Source organism: Platalea leucorodia, assembly GCF_965183815.1.
Source record: "Platalea leucorodia genome assembly, chromosome: Z".
Lineage (NCBI taxonomy): Eukaryota > Metazoa > Chordata > Aves > Pelecaniformes > Threskiornithidae > Platalea > Platalea leucorodia.
In genome coordinates, this window is record NC_138858.1 from 14,151,910 (window position 1) to 14,177,474 (window position 25,565).

At 40.5% G+C, this 25,565-nt stretch overlaps 1 protein-coding gene across 2 annotated transcripts in view; it reads right to left on the reverse strand.

The window, feature by feature from the left end:
• Positions 1-385: 385 nt before the first annotated feature.
• NADK2 (NAD kinase 2, mitochondrial) overlaps positions 386-25,565 on the reverse strand; it is a gene marked incomplete at its 5' end in the record, with an annotated part of 36,558 nt that continues 11,378 nt past the window's right edge. Inside the window, 11 exons of one of the 2 annotated variants that reach the window (XM_082336913.1) lie at positions 386-3,195; positions 9,442-9,565; positions 10,028-10,081; positions 10,165-10,220; positions 12,424-12,567; positions 14,936-15,014; positions 16,051-16,187; positions 18,681-18,764; positions 20,091-20,172; positions 21,703-21,791; positions 22,157-22,245. In XM_082336913.1, coding sequence (XP_082193039.1) covers positions 3,057-3,195; positions 9,442-9,565; positions 10,028-10,081; positions 10,165-10,220; positions 12,424-12,567; positions 14,936-15,014; positions 16,051-16,187; positions 18,681-18,764; positions 20,091-20,172; positions 21,703-21,791; positions 22,157-22,245 — 1,077 coding nt within the window. In that variant the 3' untranslated portion in view covers positions 386-3,056. Of the gene's footprint in view, positions 3,196-9,441; positions 9,566-10,027; positions 10,082-10,164; positions 10,221-12,423; positions 12,568-14,935; positions 15,015-16,050; positions 16,188-18,680; positions 18,765-20,090; positions 20,173-21,702; positions 21,792-22,156; positions 22,246-25,565 lie in introns of those variants that run through there. The other variant, XM_082336914.1, reaches the window with a different exon arrangement.

Here is a 25,565-nt window from a genome sequence, read left to right on the forward strand (position 1 = left end):
AAAGAATAGTCCTGAACTTGTCTTTTTAAGTACCAGGCTCAGTGTTGGAAGAGCACAGACATTCTGTTGTAGGTCTACTGGTTACGATGGCAGCTGTACCAGACACATAATGGAAGCTGCCTGGGTAAGGTGCAGCACTGACCTTTTCCTAACTGAAAAAAGCTATTTGGTAGCTCCAAGCAATCCATACCAAAAACTGCTATGTAGATAAGTCTCTGCATTTTGCCTAAAGCATGAAGGCTTAGAAACCATTATTTAAAACAAACTGCACAGTAAGTGAGAAGAAGCTGAGCACACGAAACTTTTGGAAGTTGAAATAAGGCACAGGACAGCTTCATGTATCTATTAAGTTTTTTATTTTTATTACATAATGTATAAACACCACTTTTTTAAAAAAAAGCAAAGAATGACAGGTCTAGTTTAGCAGAACACAGTGTGGACTGGCACTAAATGAAAAGACCATGGATTTGATTCAGCAGGTAGAAGAGGTGCAGAGTTCACTGCCAGTCCAGGCAGATTAAATCAGTGTTAAACCAATACTCGGTCCTGTCACAGAATACTGTCTACCAGCTAAGTTGTCTGTACTGCAATCCTTTGTAATAAAAGATCCTTAAAAAGGATTCTACAATTCTTTAATAAAAAAAGGTAGCTGCTTACTGTTATCTATTATAGATCTCTGAATCATTCTAGTTATTTAAATCAAGCATTCACCAGTAAATGCTTCAACAGAAGTGCAATTAAATACAGACAAAACCAGTAGAGGCCACTCATGAGTAGGTCAGGTTTCCATTTTGCTAAGTAAATTAGGAATTTGACTGTGAAATCTTACTAAGCCCTAAACCAGATCACACTTCGGGCCTGTAGGGCCTGAAAACATTGCCTTTTAGTCAGCATTAATAATAAGGAATGACAGGCATCTTTAAGAGGTATGCACCCTGATCAGACTAATCAGTCTCCATTAAAACATTACAGCACACAAATGTCTAAGTAAGTAGGAGACAGGGCTTCTGCCATAAATTTGTCTATGCAGGTATTCAAGGACACTTCAATACCTAAACCTCTGATCTAATGCAGTGGTAAAGTCCTAGAAGTCATAAATTAGTGTTAATAGCATTGGTGGGTTGTGGGTGGGGTTTTTTTTGAATCTTAACATTAATATTTAATATTGACTAGTGTACTAGACAGAGGCACATAAACCATCCTTAACTGGTTACAGATGGATTAGGAATAGCTAAAACACTCTCGTCTCTGTGCAGCCGACTTTCTAAAGAAAGATTAGTCGTTTGCATCTTTACCTTTAGACCAGTTTTGCAGATTATCTTAGACATTAAGAGCTTTATTCTGATCGTTCCTGAACTTATCAAATTTGGAAAGAGTATTTGGCTACTTTGATTTTCCCCTTCTGGTCTGCAATCCTGATAACTGAAGCAGATAGTCTAAATAACTCAATCTGCAGCACACTTAAAAGGTGAAATGTACACAAACAGTGACAGCTTTTTCAAAAAGCTCCATCAGTTATCACATTTTCCTAGAATTGAATAGTCTGGTTAAATCAATTTCCTCTAAATTCTGGTTTAGAGTGAATACAAACACTTAAGTAGTAGAAGGAAAAAATCCTTTATCCACTTCCTCCAGCTATAAAGATCAGTTTACATTTTGTGATTGGCAATAAATACACTGAATGGCCACACTGGTGGAGAGAACATTGCCATTAGACCTGAGAACATCTGTTACAGAAGTCTCTTCGTTCAGAAGTAGTTTAAAGAAAAACTCACTTTTGGAAATAGATCTGTAGTAGACAGGACAAAACACATTTGTTTCAAGTCGTGTAGCAGAAGAGTTCCTGCTGTAGGAATCTTCATTTTGTCAAATTCTGCCCTCTCATCGATGCAATTATCAGCACAGACTTTCAAGGGCAGTCATAGTTCACAGTTTCTCTAAAACCTTATCTAAAAAGTCACTTCCTCTTCTATAATCAGAGCTTTTTTCTTATTATCAACTTGCTTACCTAACACATGATCAGAGGCATGTAAAATTAAAATCAATTTGTTGCCAATTAATACCAGTAGAATTCAGCACAGGATTGGAAATTTAAACTTTCTGGGGAAGTTAAAAACATACTTGGAAAACTGAGAGACTTGTGCTCCAACTACTAGCACCCAGCACATCTCATTCTTCTCCAATTGTAAAGAAACTCAGAACCTAAAATTCAAACCATTCAGCTTAATAAGGCCAAATATCCTTCTTAATGATAGCCACCTACATACACTACTGTGACTGAACAGCTGCTAGCCAGCTAATCCATTCAGTGAAGGAGTATATCTTACTTCAACATGTTTCCTACAGCTTGTATATTTCTATTAAAGGGGTCAAGAACACCCTTGGGTTTCAAGTCCCTCTCTAACCAAAGAGAAAAGGTAAGAGCTACCTCATTCAAGATGTGATTAAACCAGACTTTTACTTCTGATGTAAATCTACAAAGTAGAAAAAATACTGGAAGAGCAAAAAAAAATTGTCACAAGTTGTATGAAACTACAAAGTTGTAAAATTTTTGAAAAGCATACAAAAGGTTTGTATTTCCATTTCTATTACATCAACATCAGGATTTACCAAAATCTATATATCCTTGCATCAAATCGCTAGATTGACAGTCAACTTTTCTACAAAAGTATATGCATGAAGGCGTTTAGTTTCATCAGTCCCAGACTGTTACTACAAAACTGTACATTTGAATATTTAATGCTACTGACTCAATACTTGAACCCATCTACCTGTGTTCTTTCGTGTTTGCCTTACAGGTTAAAATGTCAATTTTCACTGAAGTTAGAGGTAAGACTTCCGATGTATTTCTTTTACACCAGATGCAAAAAGAGCTTAAATAACAGGCTAAGATTTCCCCAGACCAAAGGAGTGAAAAGCATCTCAAGCTTCCTCCAAATGCTCTTGCATCCAAGAAGGCCAACTTCCAACTTAATGCAGCATTGTGATGTGCTATATATCCCCAAAAGCTCCCTCTGTGGATCTGGAATTGTTTCAGCAGAAGACACTAGGGTCCTTCATTCTTCCAGCAAAACAGTGCACAGTGCATCCTCTGTATCGATCATTATTGAAGCTATCGCCCCATCATTGAACTCAAAAGATGTTCCTCCATCTACAACCATACAGGCATCCCAACAACGGGAACGGACACAGACTCTGCAAAAACCCAAAAAATAAGTTTTCATGTAAAAGCTTAAAAAAATCAAGTATTTCTCACAAGCACTTATCTGAACAATAAGACTGGTTCTTGGACATTCCTTTGCGTGGGTCAATAAATGCTTAATCACACGGGAGCATATTTAGAGAAGAATTTAGCATGGTACTAAGCACTAGAATCCCCCAAACTATCAGTACTTTGTATAGACATAGCAAAGAGTCCAGAAAGGACTGAAGGACTTGTTCAAATGGAGACTATTGCTCCAAGAGTCTGAGAACAGCTGATAACATAACACTTGATATCGAAAGCTGCAGTTCAGATGTATTTTTTAAAGAAAGCTACTGATGATCCCATTTCATAGTGATCTGCTTAATCTTTCACAGAGAAGTTTTCAATTAATTTATGATTCTCATGTATGGTCTTCATGTTAAGTGGAACATGCAGTTTCAACTAGCAATGCTTGAGATTCAAATAATTTGGATATTAGTATAGTCTATTTTGTTACATGAATCATTCACAGAGAGAACGGAAAGTAATTTCAAACACAAAGGTGAAGGTCAGAATGCTTGCCAGGTGACATCATAAACAGGCATTGCAGCATATTGCTGTCAATATTAGAGTTTGACTACTGTATCTTTAAGCTAATAAATTTTAATTTAAGCTTCTAAAATCTAAGGCAGGTCTTTTAGAGCTGGACAAGACAGAATAAAGCTACTAACAATCTTCCTCTTCACTTACCTTTAAAAGGAAAATTAACTCAATCATTGGAATTTATCCTTTCACAAATGTAGAAAGCGAGAACACTATTAAATAAAGAGTTCTCCAAACTTTTTTCATATTTCTAGATGGGAACCAATAGTGATGCCAGATCAGCTGCAAGACTGCAGTCTCACATGGATGTGCTTGATTGCTTCTGACTTAGGCCTTGGTCTAGACAATGTTTTGATCTCCAAAATTTAATCAACAATTATTCAGTCCAGTGACTTAAATTTTCAGGAACACACATTTTTGACAAATATGAAAAGCTTGGAAGTGCAGCCACAGTGTCAAAACTTAATTGGCCTGTGCATCACTAAAACACAGCCAAGTCTGGATGCTTCAGAAGAACATGGAGCATGTTCCATTCCTCCATTTCACTCTGGGCAGCTATGATGTCAAAAAAGATAAAGAACAGCAATGGGGAGATGTCTAGTATCAAGAGCTAAAGATCAACTGTGACAGGCAGCAAATTCTACTTAAAAAAGGAAAAATGGGCAGATATGCCTCATAGGTATACAGACATTTGTAGCTCCGGTATAGTTTTTATAGTATATCCCATGCTGAGGACTCCAAATAAGACAAGACTTAGTACTGTAAAACCAATGGATGAAAATGCAGTTACTTGCTCCTATTTTAACCTCTCCTCTTACTGTCTCTTAAGATGTACTCACCCTTGGGAACTCCCAGATCCAAATGACTAAGAAGCAGTAAACATTTAAAGACATGACACATACACAGTGGGCATCTAATATTGTAACATCTAGTCCCAGTAGCCAGAGATGTCCTTTATTACTAGGTCATAAAATGTTGTTTTAATACTGATGTGGCTCAAAAGAAGCAGAATTTGGGTCTCCTTTGAGTCAGAGCTTGTCTCGGCATTTGTTTTGATATAAAAGGCTGAATTAACATTTAATTAATGCTGAGAGATTGTATTGTTCTCAACATAGTTATTCTGAACATATAACTAACAGTTGCATGTGTTTATATTTAATTGTGGCAAGCTCCAGAAAAATCATTGAATCATAGAATAATTTAGGTTGGAAAAGACCTTTATGATCATCGAGTCCAACCATACACCTAACACTGCCAAGCCTAACACTAAACCATGTCCCTAAGCACTACATCTGCACCTCTTTTAAATACCTCCAGGCATAGTGATTCAACCACTTCCCTGGGCAGCCTGTTCCAGTGTTTGATAACGCTTTCAGTGAAGAAATTTCTCCTAATATCTAATCTAAAACTCCCCTGGCGCAAGTGCCCTTGGTTAAAATGACTGATTTACCAAATAATTTAGTTTGGAAGGGCATCTAGCCTGACCTTCCACTCAAAGCAGGCCTTACTTCAAGGACTAGGTTGCTTAGGGCCTTTCCCAGTCAAGTTTTGAGTATTTCCAAGGACAGTGATAGCACAATCTCTGGGCAACCTGTTCTACTGCCTGACCATTCTCACTGTGAATTTTTTTTTCCTTTTTTTATCAGAATCTTACATCCTATAAAATCATGTCTGTTGCCTCATATTCTGCTCTGAAAACAGTTTCACTCAGTCTCCTCTGTAACTATCCATTGGTAGCTGAAGACAGCAACTGGATCCACCGTGCTTGGTCTTGTCTCCTCCAGGCTAAAAAAAAGCAGCATTTGAGTCTCTCGTCTATACGCCGTATGTTTTCGCCCCCTAATCATCTCAGTGGCCCTCTCCTGAATTCACTCCAGTTTGTCTATGCCTGTGTCTCATATTGAGGGAAATGACATACACCTAAAACTGGGCACAGTGAGATTCTTTTATTCTGTAAGATTGTGCATGGATCAAACATTAAAAAGGCATAACACAACTTGGAAACATTTTCTTGCTGTTATTATGAGAATACTCAAGCCCGTCAAAACACAAACTGGATGTTGAAACACTTCAAGGGAGACTCTGGATTACTCATACTTTGACAAATACACAGAATCATAGAATCATTAGGGTGGCAAAAGACCCTTAAGATCATTGAGTCCTACCGTTAACCTAGCACTGCCAAGTCCACCACTAAACCACGTCCCTAAGCACCACATCTGTACCTCTTCTAAATACTTTCAGGGATGGGGACTCAACCACTTCCCTGGACAGCCTCTTCCAGTGCCTGACTACCCTTTTGGTGAAGAAATTTTTCCTAATATCCAAACTAAACCTCCCCTGGCACAACTTGAGGTTGTTTCCTCTTGTCCTATTGCTTGTTACTTGGGAGAAGAGACCGTCCCCTACCTCACTACAACCTCCTTTCAGGTAGTTGTAGACAGCGATAAGGTCTCCCCTCAGCCTCCTCTTCTCCAGGCTAAACAACCCCAGCTCCCTCAGCCGCTCCTCATAAGACTTGTGCTCCAGACCCTTCACCAGCTTCATTGCCCTTCTCTGGACACACTCCAGCACCTTGATGTCATTCTTGGAGTGAGGGGCCCAGAACTCAACACAGTACTCGAGGTGCGGCCTCGCCAGTGCCGAGTACAGGGGGATGATCACTTCCCTGGTCCCGCTGGCCACACCATTCCTGATAGAAGCCAGGATGCTACTGGCCTTCTTGGCCACCTGAGCACACTGCGGGCTCAGATTCAGCTGGCTGTTGACCAACACCCCCAGGTCCTTTTGCGCCAGGCAGCTCTCCAGCCACTCCTCCCCCAGCCTGTAGCGTTGCATGGGGTTGTTGTGACCCAAGTGCAGGACCCAACACTTGGCCTTGTTGAACCTCACACAGTTGGCCTCGGCCCATCGATCCAGCCTGTCCAGGTCCCTCTGTAGGGCCTTCCCACCCTCCTGCAGATGAACACTCCTGCCCAACTTGGTGTCACCTGCAAACTTACTGAGGGTGCACTCGATCCCCTTGTCCAGGTCATTGATAAAGATATTAAACAGAACTGGCCCCAATACTGAGCTCTAGGGAACACCACTTGTGACTGGCCACCAACTGGATTTAACTCCATTCACGACAACCCTTTGGGCCTGGCCATCCAGCCAATTTTTTACCCAGCAAAGAGTACACCCGTCCAACCCATGAGCAGCCAGTTTCTCCAGGAGAATGCTGTGGGAAACCGTGTCAAAGGCCTTACTAAAGTCCAGGTAGACAACATCCACAGCCTTCCCCTCATCCACCAAGTGGGTCACCTTGTCAGAGAAGGAGATCAGGGTGGCCAAGCAGGACCTGCCTTTCATAAACCCATGCTGACTGGGCCTGATCATCTGGTCATCCCATACGTGCCATGTGATGGCACTCAGGACGATCTGCTCCACAACCTTCCCCAGCACCGAGGTCAGGCTGACAGGCCTCTACTTCTCCACATTCTCCTTCTGGCCCTTCTTGTAGATGGGTGTCACATTTGGTAACCTCCAGTCAACCGGGACCTCCCCGGTTGGCCAGGGCTGCTGGTAGCTGATGGAAAGTGGCTTGGTGAGCACCTCCACCAGCTCTCTCAGTACCCTTGGGTGGATCCCATCCGGCCCCATAGACTTGTGTGTGCTTAAGTGGTATAGGAGGTCACTAAGCGTTTCCCCTTGGATTACAGAATCACAGAATGTCCTCAGTTGGAAGGGACCCACAAAGATCATCGAGTCCAACTCCTGTGGGGGCTTCATTCTGCTCACCGTCCCTGTCTTCCAGCTCAGGGGGCTGGGTACCCTGAGACCAACTGGTCTGACTATTAAAGACCGAGGCAAAGAAGGCATTAAGTACCTCAGCCTTTTCCTTAGCCTTTGTCACTATGTTTCCTCCCGCATCTAGTAAAGGATGGAGATTCTCCTTAGCCCTCCTTTTGTTGCTAATGTATTTGTAAAAACATTTTTTTATTGTCTTTTATGGCAGTGGCCAGATGAAGTTCCAGGTGGGCTTTGGCCCTTCTCATTTTCTCCCTGCATAACCTTGCAACATCCTTTGTGGTCCTCCTGAGTTGCCTGCCCCTTCTTCCAAAGGTCATAAACTCTCCTTTTTTTCCTGAGCTCCAGCCAAAGCTCTGTTCAGCCAGGCTGGTCTTCTGCCCCATCAGCTTGTCTTTTGGCACATGGGGATGGCCTGCTCCTGCACCTTTAAGACTTCCTTCTTGAAGAATGTCCAGCTTCCTGGACTCCTTTTCCCTCCAGGACTGCTTCCCAAGGGATTCTGTCAACCAGGCTCCTAAACAGGCCAAAGTCTGCCCTCTAGAAGTCCAAGGTAGCAGTTCTGCCGACCCCCACTCCTTACTTCCCTGAGAACTGAAAACTCTACCATTTCGTGATTGCTATGCCCAAGATGGCCTCCAACCATCATATCACCCACTGGCCCTTCTCTGTTCGCAAACAGCAGGTCCAGCCTTGCCTTGTTGGCTCCCTCACAAGCTGTGTCAGGCAGTTATCTTCCACACACACCAGGAACCTCCTGGGCTGTTTCCTCTCCACAGTATTGTATTTACAGCAGACAGCTGGTAAGTTGAAGTCCCCAACGAGAACAATGGCTAGCGATTGTGAGACTTCTCCCAGCTGCTTATAGAATATTTTGTCTGCCTCTTTGTCCCGGTTGGGTGGTCTATAACAGACTCCCACCATGATATCTGAAACATTCAAGGCCAGGCTGGATGGGGCTCTGAGCAACCTGATCTGGTTGTAGATGTCCCTGACAGTTGCAGGGGGGATGGACTAGATGACCTTTAAAGGTCTCTTCCATCCCAAAGCATTCTACGATTCTGTGATTGTTGGCCTTCCCCCTGATTCTTCCTCATAAACACTCAAGCCTATGATGGTGATCATCATCAAGCTCTAGACAGTCAAAGCATTCCCTAACATACAGGGCTACCCCACCGCCTCTCCTTCCTTGCCTATCCCTTTTGGAGTTTATCGCCATCTATTGCAGCACTCCAGTTGTGTGAGTCATCCCACCGTGTTTCCATGATGGCAACTCTGTCATAGTTTTTCTACTGCACAATGGCTTCTAGCTCTTCCTGTTTGTTGCCCATGTTGCATGCACTGGTGTAGATGCACTTCAGTTGGGCTAGTGATCCTGCCACCTTTTTGAGGGAGAAACCCTAATTCCAACGTGACCATTTTCAGGCAATTCCGTGGTTTCTAACTCATTTGTCTTTGCTGCTGCATGGGTCTCCATCCCCTACCTCCACTGAGATGGGAGACTGAAGGACCTTGCTAGGACACTGTCCCTCAAATGTTGGTGTGCTACCCCCAGGCTTATCTCTAGCCAGCTTGGTTTTATCCCTTCACCCCTTCAAATCTAGTTTAAAGCTCCTTCAATGAGACCTGCTAACTCCTGTGCAATGATCCTTTTCCCCCTTTGAGACAGGTGTACCCCATCTGTCGCCAGCAGGCCTGGTGTCATGTAAACTGAACCGTGATCAAAAAACCCGAAATCTTGCCAGAGACACCAGGCTCGGAGCCAGGTATTGATCTGCTGGCTCTTCCTGTGTCTTCCCTCATCATTCCCTGCAACTGGAAGGACATGAAATAACTCTTCAGTGACTGCTACAGCCAACACTTACTTTGAAGAGAAGCCACGCTGCCGGCTACTTGAGAAAACTCTGTTTACAATAGGTTCTCGAATACTGAAAAACATCTTTGGTTCTTCTGGACTGTAGAGGAGGGACTCATTGTAATCATTTGTTACTGTAAATAGAGAAATCAGCCATTAGTTTTTCCAGAGAAAATAAGGTATTCTCAGAAACACACATTCCTCCAGGAAAGAGCAGCTTCCCTGTCGAGAAGGAATATTGAGTCTTGCCAGATGTTTAATTGCCTTCACCTGCAAAAAAAAATTAATTTTACAGAACATTTCTTTCAGTTCTATTGCATGACCAACACTAAGCAGTTCTCTTCAGGTGACTAAATATTAAGTGTCTCAAATCTCAGAAGAACTGAAATTCTCCTGAAGATCTATACATACAAAAGTCTAAATGAGTGCTTTCATATAAAGTCAGACATTTTTCACCAAATGTGCCTAAATACTGTTTGTAAGCAAGACTAATATTGCAAGAGCGCTAAAATACTGGAAGCAGTGTTGATTGTTAAGAACAAAATGAACTGGTCAAAGTTAAGATATGTTAAAGAAATCTTGCCTTTTTCACTAACCTTTTTGTACTAGTTCCGTGTTCAATGGCATATTGAAACTTCCATGCTTTTTAGCTGTTGAGCCAAGAGAAAGAGCCCCAATTAGATAGGTTTATCTTTATATAAACTTGGCCAGTAATGCCACACTGTTCACTCACCAATTTTAAGGATCTCTTCAACAGCTTGATGGGCTATCTTGTTAATATTATAGGACCTAGACAGAGAAGTAGAAGTCTTGTTTGCTAGGCAATACAACTTAGAAGAAAAAAAAACAAAAACAAAACTAAGAATCTTGCATACAGATGAAGAACTATGTTCAACATGAGAAAGAAAAAAAATAAAGAATGCTATGAAATGTGAGTTGACATCAGTTTCTTCAAAAAAATGCCTTAAATTAACTCTTGGTTTGACATCTACCTATGGCTTTGTAAACCTTAATAATCAATTAAGTGAAGTCTTCAGGAAAGAAGAGCATGATACACAGGATGTAGTCTCTTTGTCAATAATCCTCCTGCCTTAAAACCCCAATAATTGCTGATTTAAGTCTGCATTAAAAAAACTAAGCATGACAGTTCTACAGATTGTGTGTTCTTACCCCTTCTATCCACCTCTTGCTAATTAATTCCTTCTGTTAGTTCTCATTTATGGGACTCCACGCTCCTTCATAAATATTATGCCTCTTTGCCCATACCCTAAAGTGTGCTCTTGAATCTCACAATAATCAGTGTATATAGAAAAGGAACAGTCAGATCAGATACTTTTGCATTTGCCACATTTGGATGCACAAGTCAGCATAAAGCCTCAGTCTGAACCAAGTCTAAATTCCAATAAAAGTGTCCCTTGTGTGTCCAGGCTCAAAAGGGATTAGGTACTAATCACAGCCTCCATGCAGCAGTACTGTGAACACCTCAGTTGCTCAGGTCTCAATACAGCTTAAAATCCTCAGCCCAGCACTTGTCACAGCAGTAAAACACCTCAGACTGCAACAGACATCCACGATACATCTAACAAACCACAGAGCTGCTGAAGGTGGTTGTCCAAGGCTCTTTCTCTTACACTTATTGCCTACCTGCAAGCCTGAGCAGATGCTCGCAAGAAACTGAGATGCACAGTTTGAAATTGTTCTCTTTCTCTCATCCTTTTATGCAAGTTTTGGCAGCTGAAGGAAGCACTTGGACGTTTAAATGCCTCTCAGTCCGAGGATGTCTGAAATCCCAGGAGAGTCCCTAAACCACAGGCTAAGGAAGATCACCCCACTGAGGCTTGGCCTCACTTTAGACAAGTCCATCAGTACACACTGATCACAGCAATGGAGATGGGCAATCCTGGAGTTTGCTCCCTGGTTCTGGGATTGCTCAGTACAGAGTGTATAAGCAAATGAAATGCATAAGAACAGCTTTGAACTAAGGCTGTACACTCCCAAGGTACTGAACACTAGGAGAGTTCCCCTAGCAGTGTGCCAATTTCATCCTTGGCAGCCTCCAGGACTAAGTTATGCTGACTGAATACAAAATTCTGAATTACAATGAAGAGTAAAACCCAACAACCATGGTTACAGCATGAATATTCATTTTTGAATTTCATTAAAAGCTTCAGTTTTAGTTCATCTTAGCCTGCCACATAAATCCAGAGACTGTTGTACAACTTTAAACTATAAGCACAGCCAGATTTCCAAATGAAACAGGCTCTCACTGTACACATCTCTCACATCTCAAAACTAAATTGATTAGACTTACATGCAGTACTGCAGCTTGTTTAAACTGAAGTTAAGATAATTTACCCCTTTGATTAAGCTAGCACAGCTCTGCTTAGATATGCCCGTCTTTGTTTAAGGGGAATATTTTGGCAAGGAGACTGTGGCCTTTCAATTAAGTTTGAAAGAGGCAAGAGGCTTGGAAGGAGAATGGACAGTAGATGTGCCAGAGAACACTTAGACACTGTTTCCAAGTACATGTTTTCCCCTTCTTAGTGCTTAGATTTTTGTAAGTTTTCTGAGCTACTTTATCTAAGCATTTTAATTTTAGCCAACAAGAACAGTTCAGAGATCCCCCCAATATGCTCTGCAAGTCAGAGCAGAATCTCTTTCCCTCACCACCCCCAACCATTCATCTCCACATGTGGCATCGAACCTCTTTCACCAAAATTACACCTAAGGTAAACTTCCGTCTCAATGCCTCAGCTTCTCACCCTTTCAACTCTTCTCTCCATACCTACAAGTGAGGGATACTCTGCTCTTCTCATACACCTGAGACAGCTTTGAAACATACTGACAGTGAGAATATTTGGACAAAACTGACATGCACTGACTTACCCATAGCCCAAGAGAGTCTCAAGTATGGACAAAATGCCTAAGCAAAATAGGTCCATCTAGCTTATCCAAAGCAATATTTTATATCAAAGCAGCAACATGCACTTACCATGCTTTTGATCCTGTTCCAGTACACACATTAAGCCCTGAACTCTTCTGTTTTTCCCAAGGACCATCATCAACTGATATCTCATAATAGGAGGCCCTATGAAGCGAGAATTTAAAACTGGGTTTGCAGGACTTAAAGTTCTCCCTGAATAAGACAGAACACACAGCCTTATCAGGCACATAAAAATTTAGAGGGGTTAGTTTCAAATCTGGATGACAATTTCACAGGCTTTGCACAGCATTTCCAATTTGGCAGCCACTTTTGATTCACTGTTTTATAGCAGTTTTTATAATGGACAGCAGTGATTTGCAGCATGAACTTTTAGGCCACTTTTCTGCAGCCACTTTTTGTATTAAATTATGCACAAAGAACTCTGTGGTTCATCTGGTAATCGCTTCATACACAAGCAGGGTTTGCTGGACTTACAAATGAAACTACAAATACATTACCTTCCTTGCATAATTGTTGAACTACCGAAAAACTGTGTTTATGCTGTGATTGGGTCTCATAAAATTACATCAGGGAACACTAAGAGATAAGGTACTCCAACGTCAGGAAGTAATAGCATGGCTTCAAGCTGAATTCTTGATCACTTCAGTAATTAAAATTCCACTGTGATTCTTCAGGAACAGTTTTAGTTTTACAACAGTCAGCAGGCTTACGTTTCTCTCCAGGACAAATTCTTCCTAAAACTCAAATGTAGTAAGTCTTGGGGCACAACCATCATTCTGCATAGGATTATTCATGTAGCAGGGGATTCCTAATGTTAGCCCTAGAGAGACCAGACAGTGTCTCTCTGTAAGCTTCAGAACATCCAGGGGTATATCTATGAACTAAAGTTATTGATGTTCATAGTGCCTAATCCAAACAGTATGATATAGTCTTCGACTAACAGACACCCTCTTAGAAAAACACTGCATTCACTGTGTTCAGCATGACTGAGTTTCACCTTTCTTAGTAAAAGGAGCTTACTGAGCTGTTTTAGGTGATGAATGTTTCAATCTGGATCGACTAGGAATACACCTCTTGAATATTTCGTGTCAAACAGTTTAGGCTCTTAGTAACTAAGGGCATTCTGTGTACTCACTCTTGGGAAGATGAAAGAACTGGAAGCAAATTAAGAACACAGGTGCACAGCTTGATTCAGTTTTAGATAATTTTTGCAAGCTGGGTATGAAAGGGGTGGTTTTTCCTTCAATTTCCTTGTTTTCTTAACTGACATGCAGAATAAGACCTTGAAAGCAGCACCTAGACGCATTTTGTCTTAATACACAACAGACTCGTCTATTTGAGCCTTACAGAAGATTCATCTGTGAGATATCATTATTTAAGTCTTCAAGTGTAAGGTGCTATTAACACAAAATCTATTACTAGAGATTTGTTCATACAGGCATTGTGTTCCTCAACGCTTCTCAAATATACTGGAACCAAAGAGCACAATGTATTTCTGACACTCAGAAGTAGAGGGCTATTACGAAGTGTTGGAAAGCAGCTTTGTGTTCCTCTATCACTGTATGTTAAAGAAACTTTTTAGAATCTTGATAAAATTAGGTTTGACTTAGTAGAGAGCAAAATTTGTATCTCTTTGAGACTAATTCCTTCTGCCAGTCTGAGGCTGCAGTCCAGATGGAAGATAAAGCACTCATGGAACATTTATACTGTTTCCAGCAGCAATCACAGTGTCCCAGGCACTGTACAAACACAAGAAGATGTTACACTCTAAAGTTTTTTTTTTTTTTTAAAAAGATACAGAATAAAGTGGAAAAGGGATATAAAATACAACTAAAAGTTTGGCCAAATCCTGACCAAGGATCATGTTTTAACTCCTTTCCCACAGCCCCAATTACATTCCCCACATCCCTCTTGTTACCATTTGGCTGGCAGAAATGCATTGATATTCGGGACAGAAAGGACAGTCAAAGGTATCCTGGATAATGCAGTACCAGGATTTGATACAAACTCGTTTCTTAAACAAGGAAATAAGTGTTTTCCCACAATAACAAAGCTTCTGCGAAAGGCAGGCTGATACTGTTGCCTCTAATGACAGAGAGGCAGGGAAAGGAATACTTGGTCATGTTAAAAGCTATTTCTGCTTGGTCACGCTAAAAGCTTATGAAAAGGTATTTAAGTAGAGATGGAGGAGAGGAGGTAGTTTAAGGACAGATACTTAAATCTTCAATCCACTGTAAAGACAGTAACTGAAGGCATTTGGTTACATAAGAACTAACGAGGAAAGGAGTAAAACAATCAAGAGGAAAGAAAACAGCCAGGAATAATGAAAGATGAAAGAACAGCCAGACAGGAAGGTGGAAAACCAGAAATTAATATCACTGCACTTATATCTCTGAAAATACACTTTTTAATCAGCAACAATACAATCACTGTTATATATGCATAGACCAGAACTGAAATTTGACAGCAAAGACATCCCATCACTGATTGTCCCTTGCAATGTGATAAAAAGAAATTAAGTCACTTGTGCCTTGCTGCAACAACAAGCAATTAAACATACCTGGACGAAAGAGATTCCCCAATGAAGACTTCATTGAGTGCTCTCACCGGTAAAAGATGTGGACCAGAAATGTCAGATCCTGCAGATATCGAATATAACAGTTTTGAATCATGGCTCTAAAACCCAAATTTTCAAAAACAATTCACAACTCACTGGAGGACACGCTCTGCTGTCTTAGTTTGTATTCTAGACCTAGTGCTCCATTTTCTTCAAGGACTCAATTTTTCACTGATTTCGTCTGTAGCCAGTGACTGTCCTTTACTGGAGACTAAAAATATTTGAACCAAGGTCAATGAGGCAATGACATTTACGTTCAGACACTGCTTTCCCTGAAAACTCATGGGCAACCAGACAAGATTGAAGTCTTTTGTTCTGTCAGTCACTCTTCCAGCCTAGTTAAACTTACTGACAGTGACTTAACAGACATTTCTGATAAAGTTCAAAGAATTAGACTTTATACCAGGGTAATTAAAGGGGCATAACAAATTGTACATGTTGACTAAGGACTTCTCAGTGACAAAATGCAGTGCTAGACACAGGTTAAGGATAGAATCACGCATCTTCAGTCCATCATAAAGAAAACAGTTCAAGGTGTCTGATTACCAAAGAATTACCCAGGGAGAGATTCTCACTTCTAATTTCTCATTTGCTTGCTGGCAGTCTTTGACCAGTTTTTTCAATTGTGAAGTAACGTACCTCAAATTTAGCACAAGTTAAGAGCGCTCATGCACACGCGTGCGCACACACACGCGCTTTTAGTGCGGAGCAGCTAAACACATGGTAAAATGTTCATGTGGTAACCCCAAGTATCTATAGTAACCCTAAGAGACAGCATTTTAAAAAAGCTCAGCTACTGTGCCAGCAGATAATACTATTTAAAAACATCTCTAAATTAACTGTTAATACTGGAAACTTGTTCTAAATGTATAGTCCAGAATGAACATACAGAAACAAAAAATACTCCCTTCTAAAAAAACCTTAATCTGGGTCTTCAGCAAATGAGAGCTGTCTCTCCCTGCCTCTCAAATACAGCGACCAGACTTCAAATACTTCAACTCCTACAGATCTTTATCTCCTATTCCAAGTGATTATATTCTTGTCAGATTTTAACCTACTTTGATCCTGGAATCTTTCATTTATGTGAGCCCTGCTGTGTTGCTCTTGGCTTAGCTGCTGTTCATGTAAATCTACAGGGGTTGGGTTAATACCAGTTCCTTCAAGATACAGTCGGATTCTTTGCCGCCACTGCCACCTTAGAGAGAAGAAAGAAGTTGGTATCAGTAGCTGAAATATTTATTATGGAATTAGATATGATCAGAGAGACTTCACTCTCAAAGCAGAGTATCTTAAGATTAAAAGTTAAATATATTCAAAGTAACATTTAAAGTTTTATAGCTTCCACTATAATTTCTAAATTTAGAAAGTTAATCATACTAAAATGTAAATACTTTACATTTACCAGTGTGCTACCTAATGTTTTTTGTATTCGTAAAATAAAAGGACACTGGCCAAAGTACTCTACAAACATTATAGAAAACAACTCATCTTTTTAGGATGCGATCCTAACTTATGAATTCATGACTGATGCAATGATTTTGAGAACAAGTTCTCATGAATTTATACAGCAATACATGCTGTATTTTTACCAGCTTTTGTTTGTACTTTTAGATGCCCAGAAAAGCAGCTCCATCCACCCTTTATACATAAGGGCCACAAGTATCCTCTCATTTTAAGAATCTCTGCTAGCCTAGGAACTTTAGGATGCTTAAGAGGAATTCAAATGAAGAAAGAGAAGAATATAAACGGCATTCTTCCTTAAGCTGTTAGAACATTCAGATTTTTTACTTTTTTCTAGAGGAGGTATCAATTCCTTTTTCCTCTTAGAATTTAGAGATTATATAAAACAGGATAGTAATAGTAGTTTTGATTAAGAAAGCAAATCACAAGGGAGTGCTATGAGCACATTTTTTCCCAGTTCATATTGTTGATATCTGGGTGACAGGAACCAGCTTACATGTTTCCTAAAATTACAGCAAGGAAGACTTACTTAGTCATTTATAGGACTACATTACTACTTTTTCCTCATTGTCACCCTTGTAGAGCCTCATTCAACACATCCTCAGTATAATTACCTATCTGCCCTTAAATTCCAAGTATGGTTTTAGGTAGTCAGGCAAACAGCATGCAATGAGTATCGTTGTGCTAGCCTCCTTACAATACTCATGCTAGAACATGTCAAAACCCCTACAAAATTAGAAAATGGGACTGTACCCCTATTATACCCCTATTCTGAGATCCTGTTACACCACTGACCATCAAAAAATCCCCGTGGGTAGTCTGATATAGTTTGTCTTTTATAAATGAATAATGCTGGTTGTTTCATGGGACTACAAGGTTAAATGCTTACATAGACTGTTGCACTAAAGTGGCTGACACTTCAAGGATAAGGTAAAAAGACAATCCCCCTTTTCCAGTCTCTGGCACCTCACCATCCTTATGCAACTCTGAGCCACCAGCAGCTCTTCCAGACGGGCTGATCCAGTTACCTACCTATTGTAAAGTTTCCTTACGGCCAAATAAATCTGAGAACTGCCAAATGAAACACCACTCAGATCCTTGCTTAGGAATATCAGTTCCTATTATTCTGTAAAAATAATCGGGAGATCCTTTCTGTTTCACTCTGGTGAGGCTTCAGCTCCATAATGAGCAACAACAGGAGTGTCAGCAACAAAAATATAACATGGCATCCAACAAAACACTAGAAGTGCCTAGATTATCAAGGGAGGTTACCTGCATTAGCACTACCAGCTTTACCTAAGCAACTCAGCACAACGGAGAGTTAAAAGCTTCTGTTTTCTGTGTCTCAGAATATGTGAGTTGAAAGTACATTTTCGTTTAGCAATACCTACTGAAACCCCTTGTTATTTATAATCAATCCTGATGACGGTATTCACCTCACTTCAGAACTTTTCTATGGCACAAATACAGTTACACTTCAAGCTACAAATTAAATATGCTAGAAGTATAAACAAAACCCAACTGCAACATGTTCTCACGTGAATGACTTACTTCTGTTTGATGGTTTGCCATCATAGAAGTATTCTCAAATGTTAATACACCACAGAACAATGTCTCCTTTTTTAAATAGTTATTAAAAAACTCTTCCCTAGTCTGTCCTTTAAAATTCAGCTTGCTCCCTTCTTAATTCAAGTGAGATTCTTCTATTTTAAGAGTATCTAGTACTGAAAACATCAAGCTATCTTTAGCACAAAGCAAAGCTTTGCCTTACACTAATCTGTTAACAAAATTTAAGCCACTCTAATCTCCAAAACTCCAGATGCAACAAACTGACCATTTCCTAACTGTATAGGCTTCATTACCTTCTATTAGTATGGCCCACCACTGTACTACATATGCTTTTGAGTGTTAAAATCTGTAAACCAATACACCCTTTACTAGAATGCAGTTCTTCATTTATGAATTTGCTAAGTCAGAAAAGTAAATCAATTACTGAAGGTCATAACAAAAATCTTTTTGCTGGAACTGGCAGTCAATTTTATCCTTTGTATTCCAATCTCATGCTTGACCACAAACCCATTTTTCAACATGGTAAACATCTACACAGAATTCATGATTTGAGGCATTAAGATTTTATTAAGCATTGTCTGCTCCTTAGGAATTGCACATCATTAAGTATTTTCCAATCATAATATGTTTTGGAAAAGCAAAGATCAGTGAATCCTACCTGAACTCACCACGATAAAGCTTCTGTAGTGCTTCAGGAAATGAATGCGTGTATCTCACAGGCAAGCACAAGTGACCCTCCGATCTGGTAGCAAAAAAGGACAATGAAAATGACAAGGTAAGTATTAAGATTTGGTACCTTTAAAAAACAAACGTCTCCTTCTGTTACATAAATCAAAGCTACACTTTGACCTTTATGAACCTATACTGTTCTTACATAATAGCACATCAGCAACAATACACCTCTTTCAGCTCCTGGGGTGTATGTGTGTGAGACATAGGATATTTCTCCCACATTTCCCCTAAAAACTGTCTGTTCAGCTAGTAATCCTGCAGGAATGTGTAGGTACTAATATAGTTCTTGTCACCATAGTTCTAGTCAAGGAATTCAAGCTTAATAAACCTTGCAAGTGAGAAAGAAAATTTCCTCCATTTACACACAAGTTAGTGATACGAGACAGGTAAGCAACATGCCTATGATCAAAAGAGTCTCATGTCAAAGCCAGAAGACTAAACACCGCTCCTCTTTCACCAGTGATATTTGATAACTTGAAGGCACTTGTTATTTGAACCCGGCTATTCAGGCTTGATACTGTAGAGTATCTATTCACAGCATTTGAAAAGTTTTGGAAGAGGAGTAAGGTATGGAAGGAATTAAAACTTTTGGCCACCACTTCTTATCTACTAAGATTAAATTAACTGGTAATACCTAAAGCAGAAACGTAAATCTGGAAACCTCAGCAGACAGAGCCTTGGGGAATTCTGAGTTTTACTTGCCATCCACTTGAAGGTTATACCAACCAGGCAGCACTAATACACTGCATCCACCTGCCCAAATCAATCTTATGGCTAGGTGGATGCAACTTGTGTGGAGTTTATAATAGGACAACTAAATGCCATTAATTGGCCGAGGAGACTTCATCCTCTGAGGTACGACATGGTTTACATGAAGAAACCAGAATAAACTTCTTCATCTGAGGCCCTATCAGATTTGCAATAGGATTTGCCTTCTTCATAAAGAAACCAAGTTTCTGCGTGTTCAGGCACCACACTTAGTTGCTTTTGTTAAGTCCCTTTTCCTGTCGCTGTTCTATACTGCCATTTCAGCCTCAAACTTCTGGTTAGTAATGCAAGTTAACTAGCTGCAAGTGCTGTTACACTGGTGTGTGAAAATAGCTGTGGCGGTTTAACAGAGTCATGTTTACCCAATACTACTTAATGTCCTCTCAGATGAGACAGGATAACTCATTGTGGAAACTTTTCTAATAACACAACAGGTTCACTTGATATCTACAATCCACTAAGACATTTACGCTGCCAAATGCTACAGGCGTGTCTCATGCATCGTGAAAACAGATGCATACTGTGCCTGGTATTAAATAAAGCATTGCGTTCCCAAATATGTTTTTACCTTTCAGGATCAGTATTTACTCCAATAACTGGTTTAAATTTATCAAAGACCTTACTGGCTGCCAACAACATTGTACCATCACCTACAGAAAAAGCAAAACAGAAGTTAGTTTCACTTCACAATCTAGTATCCCAAACAAAATAGTCTCAGATGTACTGCAGCATTACCACCATGTGTTTTTATATCAACAACCGAGCAGGTAAGCTGCACAAAAATAAAATGGGACCGCAAAACTACTGACACCTTTCAAAGCAGAGCACTGACAACTTAACTCAAGATGGTAAATGTGGCTGCAAAAGTATGATTCATCTGACAGCTATACGTGCCCAGGCAACTGAATTTGGCAGAAGCAAGTCTGAAAAGAAATTTATGGAAATTTCTGTATGTTTATCAGCTGGTAAGAGAAATTCTTTAAGAAAATAAATTCAGAAAGTACTGCTAATCAAAGCCACAGGAGACAGGAAACAACACCAAATTTTACTGTAAATCACATGAAAACAATGACTTTAGTTCCATCTCAGTTGTCCTCCTAGAAGGCACAATTTAAAGGCCTTATTTGGCCCCAAATAGGCATACTTGGAAAGGAAGTCTTAGATAAAACTGTTGAAGTAGAAATCTTTAATTGTCACTGGTTTCTTCATATATTGATATTCTTTCCTGTCCATTAAACAGAATTAACCTGCTATAACCTGAATTAGTCTTTGCACCAAGATATAAGCACTGAAAACCTCAGATGATGTATCACTTCTCAGCTGCTTGCCTCATAACCATCACAAATATTGCCAAGGCCAAACTAGCACTTTAACCTCCAGCTTAGAGGAGTTGTTTGAAATCTACATGAGTATATTAGGATGCTTCAGGAAGGTCCCTTTCTGCCCATTCTGCCTGGTAACCAGTAGCTAAGGGCAAAGTGGACCATTGGAGAGGAGAGAAAGGCAGAGCCGTGGTCAAGTCTAACTGCCAAAAATGGCTGAACATTACGTCAGAGCCCAGCAACACACTGCAGTATTTGCAGTAATTCACAAAAATAACACTGAATGAACTCCTGCAATCCAATGTTAAAAAGAAACAATCAAGTTAGTTGCTCTGATGGTTCACTTAAAAAGCTCTCATTAGAGGCACAGGCTGCTCAGAAGCTGCATACTTTTACCTATACCATCCAACTAGATACTCCAGTCACTAGAATTAAGTGTGAAAGCAAGAAAGACATTTTGAGCAAGGGGAGGAAAAGGCAGTATGTTAGTCTCCACCTCACATACCAAAACCAAAGCATAGGGTTTAGAGCTATGTATAATCACGACAGCAAGCATTTTACCCTCTTTAGTTGACAACTACAGTAAATTCCACAGTTTATACTGTTTTACACAAGACAATTAAACATTCCAAAGTGGCCACACACTGCGATTCACTTCCTAGTACTACAATTTTAGATACTAGAGGTAGAGAGGATGGTCACAACCATTGCATTTTGACATATTTTCTGACAATTAGATAAGCAATTTGTTTTCAAAATGTGCATACCTCCAGATGTTTCACACACTGCAAAATATTTTTGAAAAATATATCTATGAAAACATACTGAAACACATACTTCCCTTCCATAAAGTCGTACCTCCTGCTGATATAACAGCATCTGCCCACCGAACTGTCTCTTCGTTATATTCTCGACGTTTAACAAGACGAACTTCTATCCTCTCGTTCCTATAAAGTGCAGAAAAAGTCTGAATGTGTTCTGTATTGTTCCTTGTCATATCCTTCTGAAAAACTGACATGTAATTAAGGGCCAATTACAGTGGTATTTGGCTTATAAGCATTTTACACTCACACAAATCCTTTGTATCTTTTTCATTTGTTTTCAAGATAATAACACAGGGTGCTAGTCAACTGAACTGAGCTAGTTCACATTACAATTGTTTCAGGAATGACCATTCACCTGCATCACCCTGTTTTCAGTATTCCTATTTTATTCCTATTTAACTTGTAACACAAAGCTTCTTTTTGTTGTTTTACAGAATCCATGGATAGTTGCACTGTGTCTGAAATTCTCAACATCCATACATTCTTACCTTAAACTGTCTACAACATGCTCCACGTTTTTTGTATGAATGCGATGTCGCTCCAGCAGACCAGCATAGTTAGATCCCTTCAAGGCAAGCTGTAAGACATAAATTGATTTTGTAGAAGTTAATCACTACAGTAAGTGCTCTTGAGTAATACAAATAGAAGGTATAAAAAAGCATGTATTTTATCTCAGTAGAGACATGTGCTTTTATAAGCATTCCATTAATTACATCTCTATATACACACCAGTCAGCTTACATTGATTAGTTCATTAAATGAGTTACATGGCCACAGCAGCTAAGAATCACAGACCTTTTAAGGGCTTTACACAAATATGTAAGCAAGTGCGCTACAGTGACTTCTGTGACACTTCAGACACTTTGCTTTCCCCGAATCTGATAAGTAGTTTAAACTCTAGGTAAATCTACACAAAATAGTTATACTAACTATACTTCTGTCCTGTGCTAAAAGCACCCAGACAAACAGTTAGCTAATTACCTTAAGAGTTATAAACACTGTGCTATAGAGGACAACAGAAAAAGCAACAGGAATGGTAATTAAGAAAACAGGAATCTTTGAAATACCTAGAGCATTAACCTTCAAATTGTATTTGAGCTAAAATGGAAGACTGCCAAGTGGTGACAAAGGTGACATTTCCCCTGCGTCAAAAAAAGCTTAAGGACAATCTACCCACTACCTCTGATACTGTCCCCTGGATTATAGACCAGATTTTTCAAACAAATTCACATCAATAACAAGACAAACAGTATTTAGCAGTTGCATTCTAGCCTCGTTCTTCTTGGAAGGCAGAGAATTTAAACATTTAACCTTGACACACTCTTTAGACCATGGAAACATTCTGCAGTTCATAGCCGTAGACTCTTGGAAGCAGGCAGGTGAGACTGCTGGCTGAAGATTAGATTTTTTTTGCAACAGGTTTCTGTGTGAGTAGTTCAGTCACCACCTGCATGCATTTGTTCTTCACCTCACTTAGTGTGCTCGTCTGGGGCTCGTACTGCCAAATACGTGTTTGCATGGAGATTAAGGAAGTAGAAGAAAAAGGGTGAAAAGGATGTTAAGCAAAAGGAGTTTATAAATACATTCATAATGAAAGTGATCCTGCTTTGAGCAGCAGGCTAGACTAGGTGACCTCCTGAGGCTGCTTCTAGCCTGAATTATTCTACAATTATACTGCCATTGCTTCCTTTTCCCTGCCCAGTTAAACTCAATCTACCAGCACAAAAACAGACCTGCTCCTAGAGTTTGTGTAGAGAAATTCATCTGTGCCAGAAGCTTTGACCACGCACTTCCAGCAATTTATGCAAGTGCCTTTACTCAAAGTTGCACACCCTTCCAAGGAAAAGCAGTGCAGACAGCCACATCTAATCCCATTTCCATAGAGACTCCCACACCAGAGAACTCCGCAGCAAAGGGGAGAGGACTGGCAGGATATGACAACTACAGTTAACTGCAATCCAATACTCAAAAAACGCAATTTTTCTTCATCTGACACCCACTAACGTCAAGAAATCCAACCATGAGCTAAGCACAAAGACAGACTCCGTGCTGAAGAAATTACACAAAAAAATGGAATTGGCTGCTCTGGAACTGCATCACTGCCCTGCTCACTGTGTTTGCAATCAGTGATTAACTTGCAGGAATGAAATCTTCAGGTGGTCTTAGAGCTGGGATCAGGAAACCACCTCCAACAGAGGGCCTCCTAGACTTTTCCTGGAAGGCACTAACAGCACTACAGGCTGTTAGTGGGAGTAGCTGCCAGCTGTGCCTGGTCACACACACAGATGTGAGTGATGAGAAAACATCCAGACAAAGCTCTCAGGTCATCTTTACACAGCTTGTTAGCACTGGTTTACCGGGGTACAGGGTGTTATGACCCATTAATTGCCTCACACACTTAAACCCTTTGTTTCTACTCCTCAGCTACAATGCTTGTGCACTCCCCTACGCCTCTTGCTCCTCCAGAGCCCACGGTGTTGCACTGGGAACTCGAACGGTGCCACTGTGCTGCTGTGGGGAAGGAAAGAGTGCGCAAGACTATGGCCAGTTACAGCACTGCCCATTGCTGGGTCTGCTGTCAGCCTCTCATGATCCATTTGGAGCAGAAAGGTGAAAGTGGAAAGGAGAAAAGAAGAAGGTATTCATCTCCCACAGACAACAACCGATGCTGAGCACCACAGGTCTAATTGCTACAAGAGGGATTTTCAACTGCACGTTTGAAGCACAAATTGACCTTGCTTTACCACCGAAAGAACAAGAAATCCACAGCAAATAACCTCAAAAAATCAACTGTGTTACTAAAACCAGGGTCCCCATTCATGCTTCCTCTAGAAATATCTGCGGTGAATGAAACACGAGCACCTGACAAGCAGACTGCTGCTGCAGCATACGTTTTTCAGGCTGCTGTTTCCACAGGCTATTACTTCCACACACAACAAAACTGCAAACTCCGTCTTGCAATTTTATGTACCTCATTTATTTGGCCTATTTGTCAGCATGCTATCTTTCAACTTGGTCAAAGAGAGCTTTTATCTCAGAACAACGACAGTGCAATGAATCTCTGTATGATCATTTGCAGCTTTTGAGCCACCAACATCAGTGGCGAGCCTACAGCTAACATTTCATTGGCATTACTAACAAGGAGAGGTACGGGCAGTGTCACTGCTGTGGAACAGAGTCTGTTCTCTAACTTATATTTGCCTTAGGTGTGTTAAATTATTTCATCAACAGCTTCAGAAAGCAGAAGAGGATGCTCAGCAAACAAGCTGCCAGTATCCTGACGACTGGCTGAACAATTTTGATGGATGCTCCTACTCTCACTAAGAGCAACACTGCAGAACAGGTATCTAATGTGTGGAGGTCTCCTCTTTGCATTTAGCTCTAGAACAAGTAAGCAAGTATCGCTAAGTAACAAGATAAATGAAAACTTAGGGCCTTGAGTTTAAATGGCTAAGCTACACCTAGGGAGTTAATGAATCATTGTAATTTGCAAAAGGCTCCAGAGATTACAACAGCCTACTCATCTCTAGCCTCATCCCTCTAGCTTGGAGATAAATAACTCACAAGTTCATTCATCTAAGAACTCACAAAGGGACAGCCTCTCTGAGCCTAACCACAGTCAAGTATATCAAACAGGAATGCTAATCATCAGTTGCTTTTCATGTAACTACTCCAAAGAACCAGAGAAGTGCCTACAGCCCTTGTGGCCAGAGGCCACAGAATCACAGAGTGGTTGAGGTGGGAAGGGACCTCTGGAGGTCATCTGGTCCAACCCCCCTGCTCATGCAGGGCCACCTGGAGCTGCTTACCCAGGACCACGTCCAGATGGCTTTAGAAGATCTTCACAGATAGAGCCTCCACCACCTCTCTGGACAACCTGTCCCTGTGCTCAGTCAC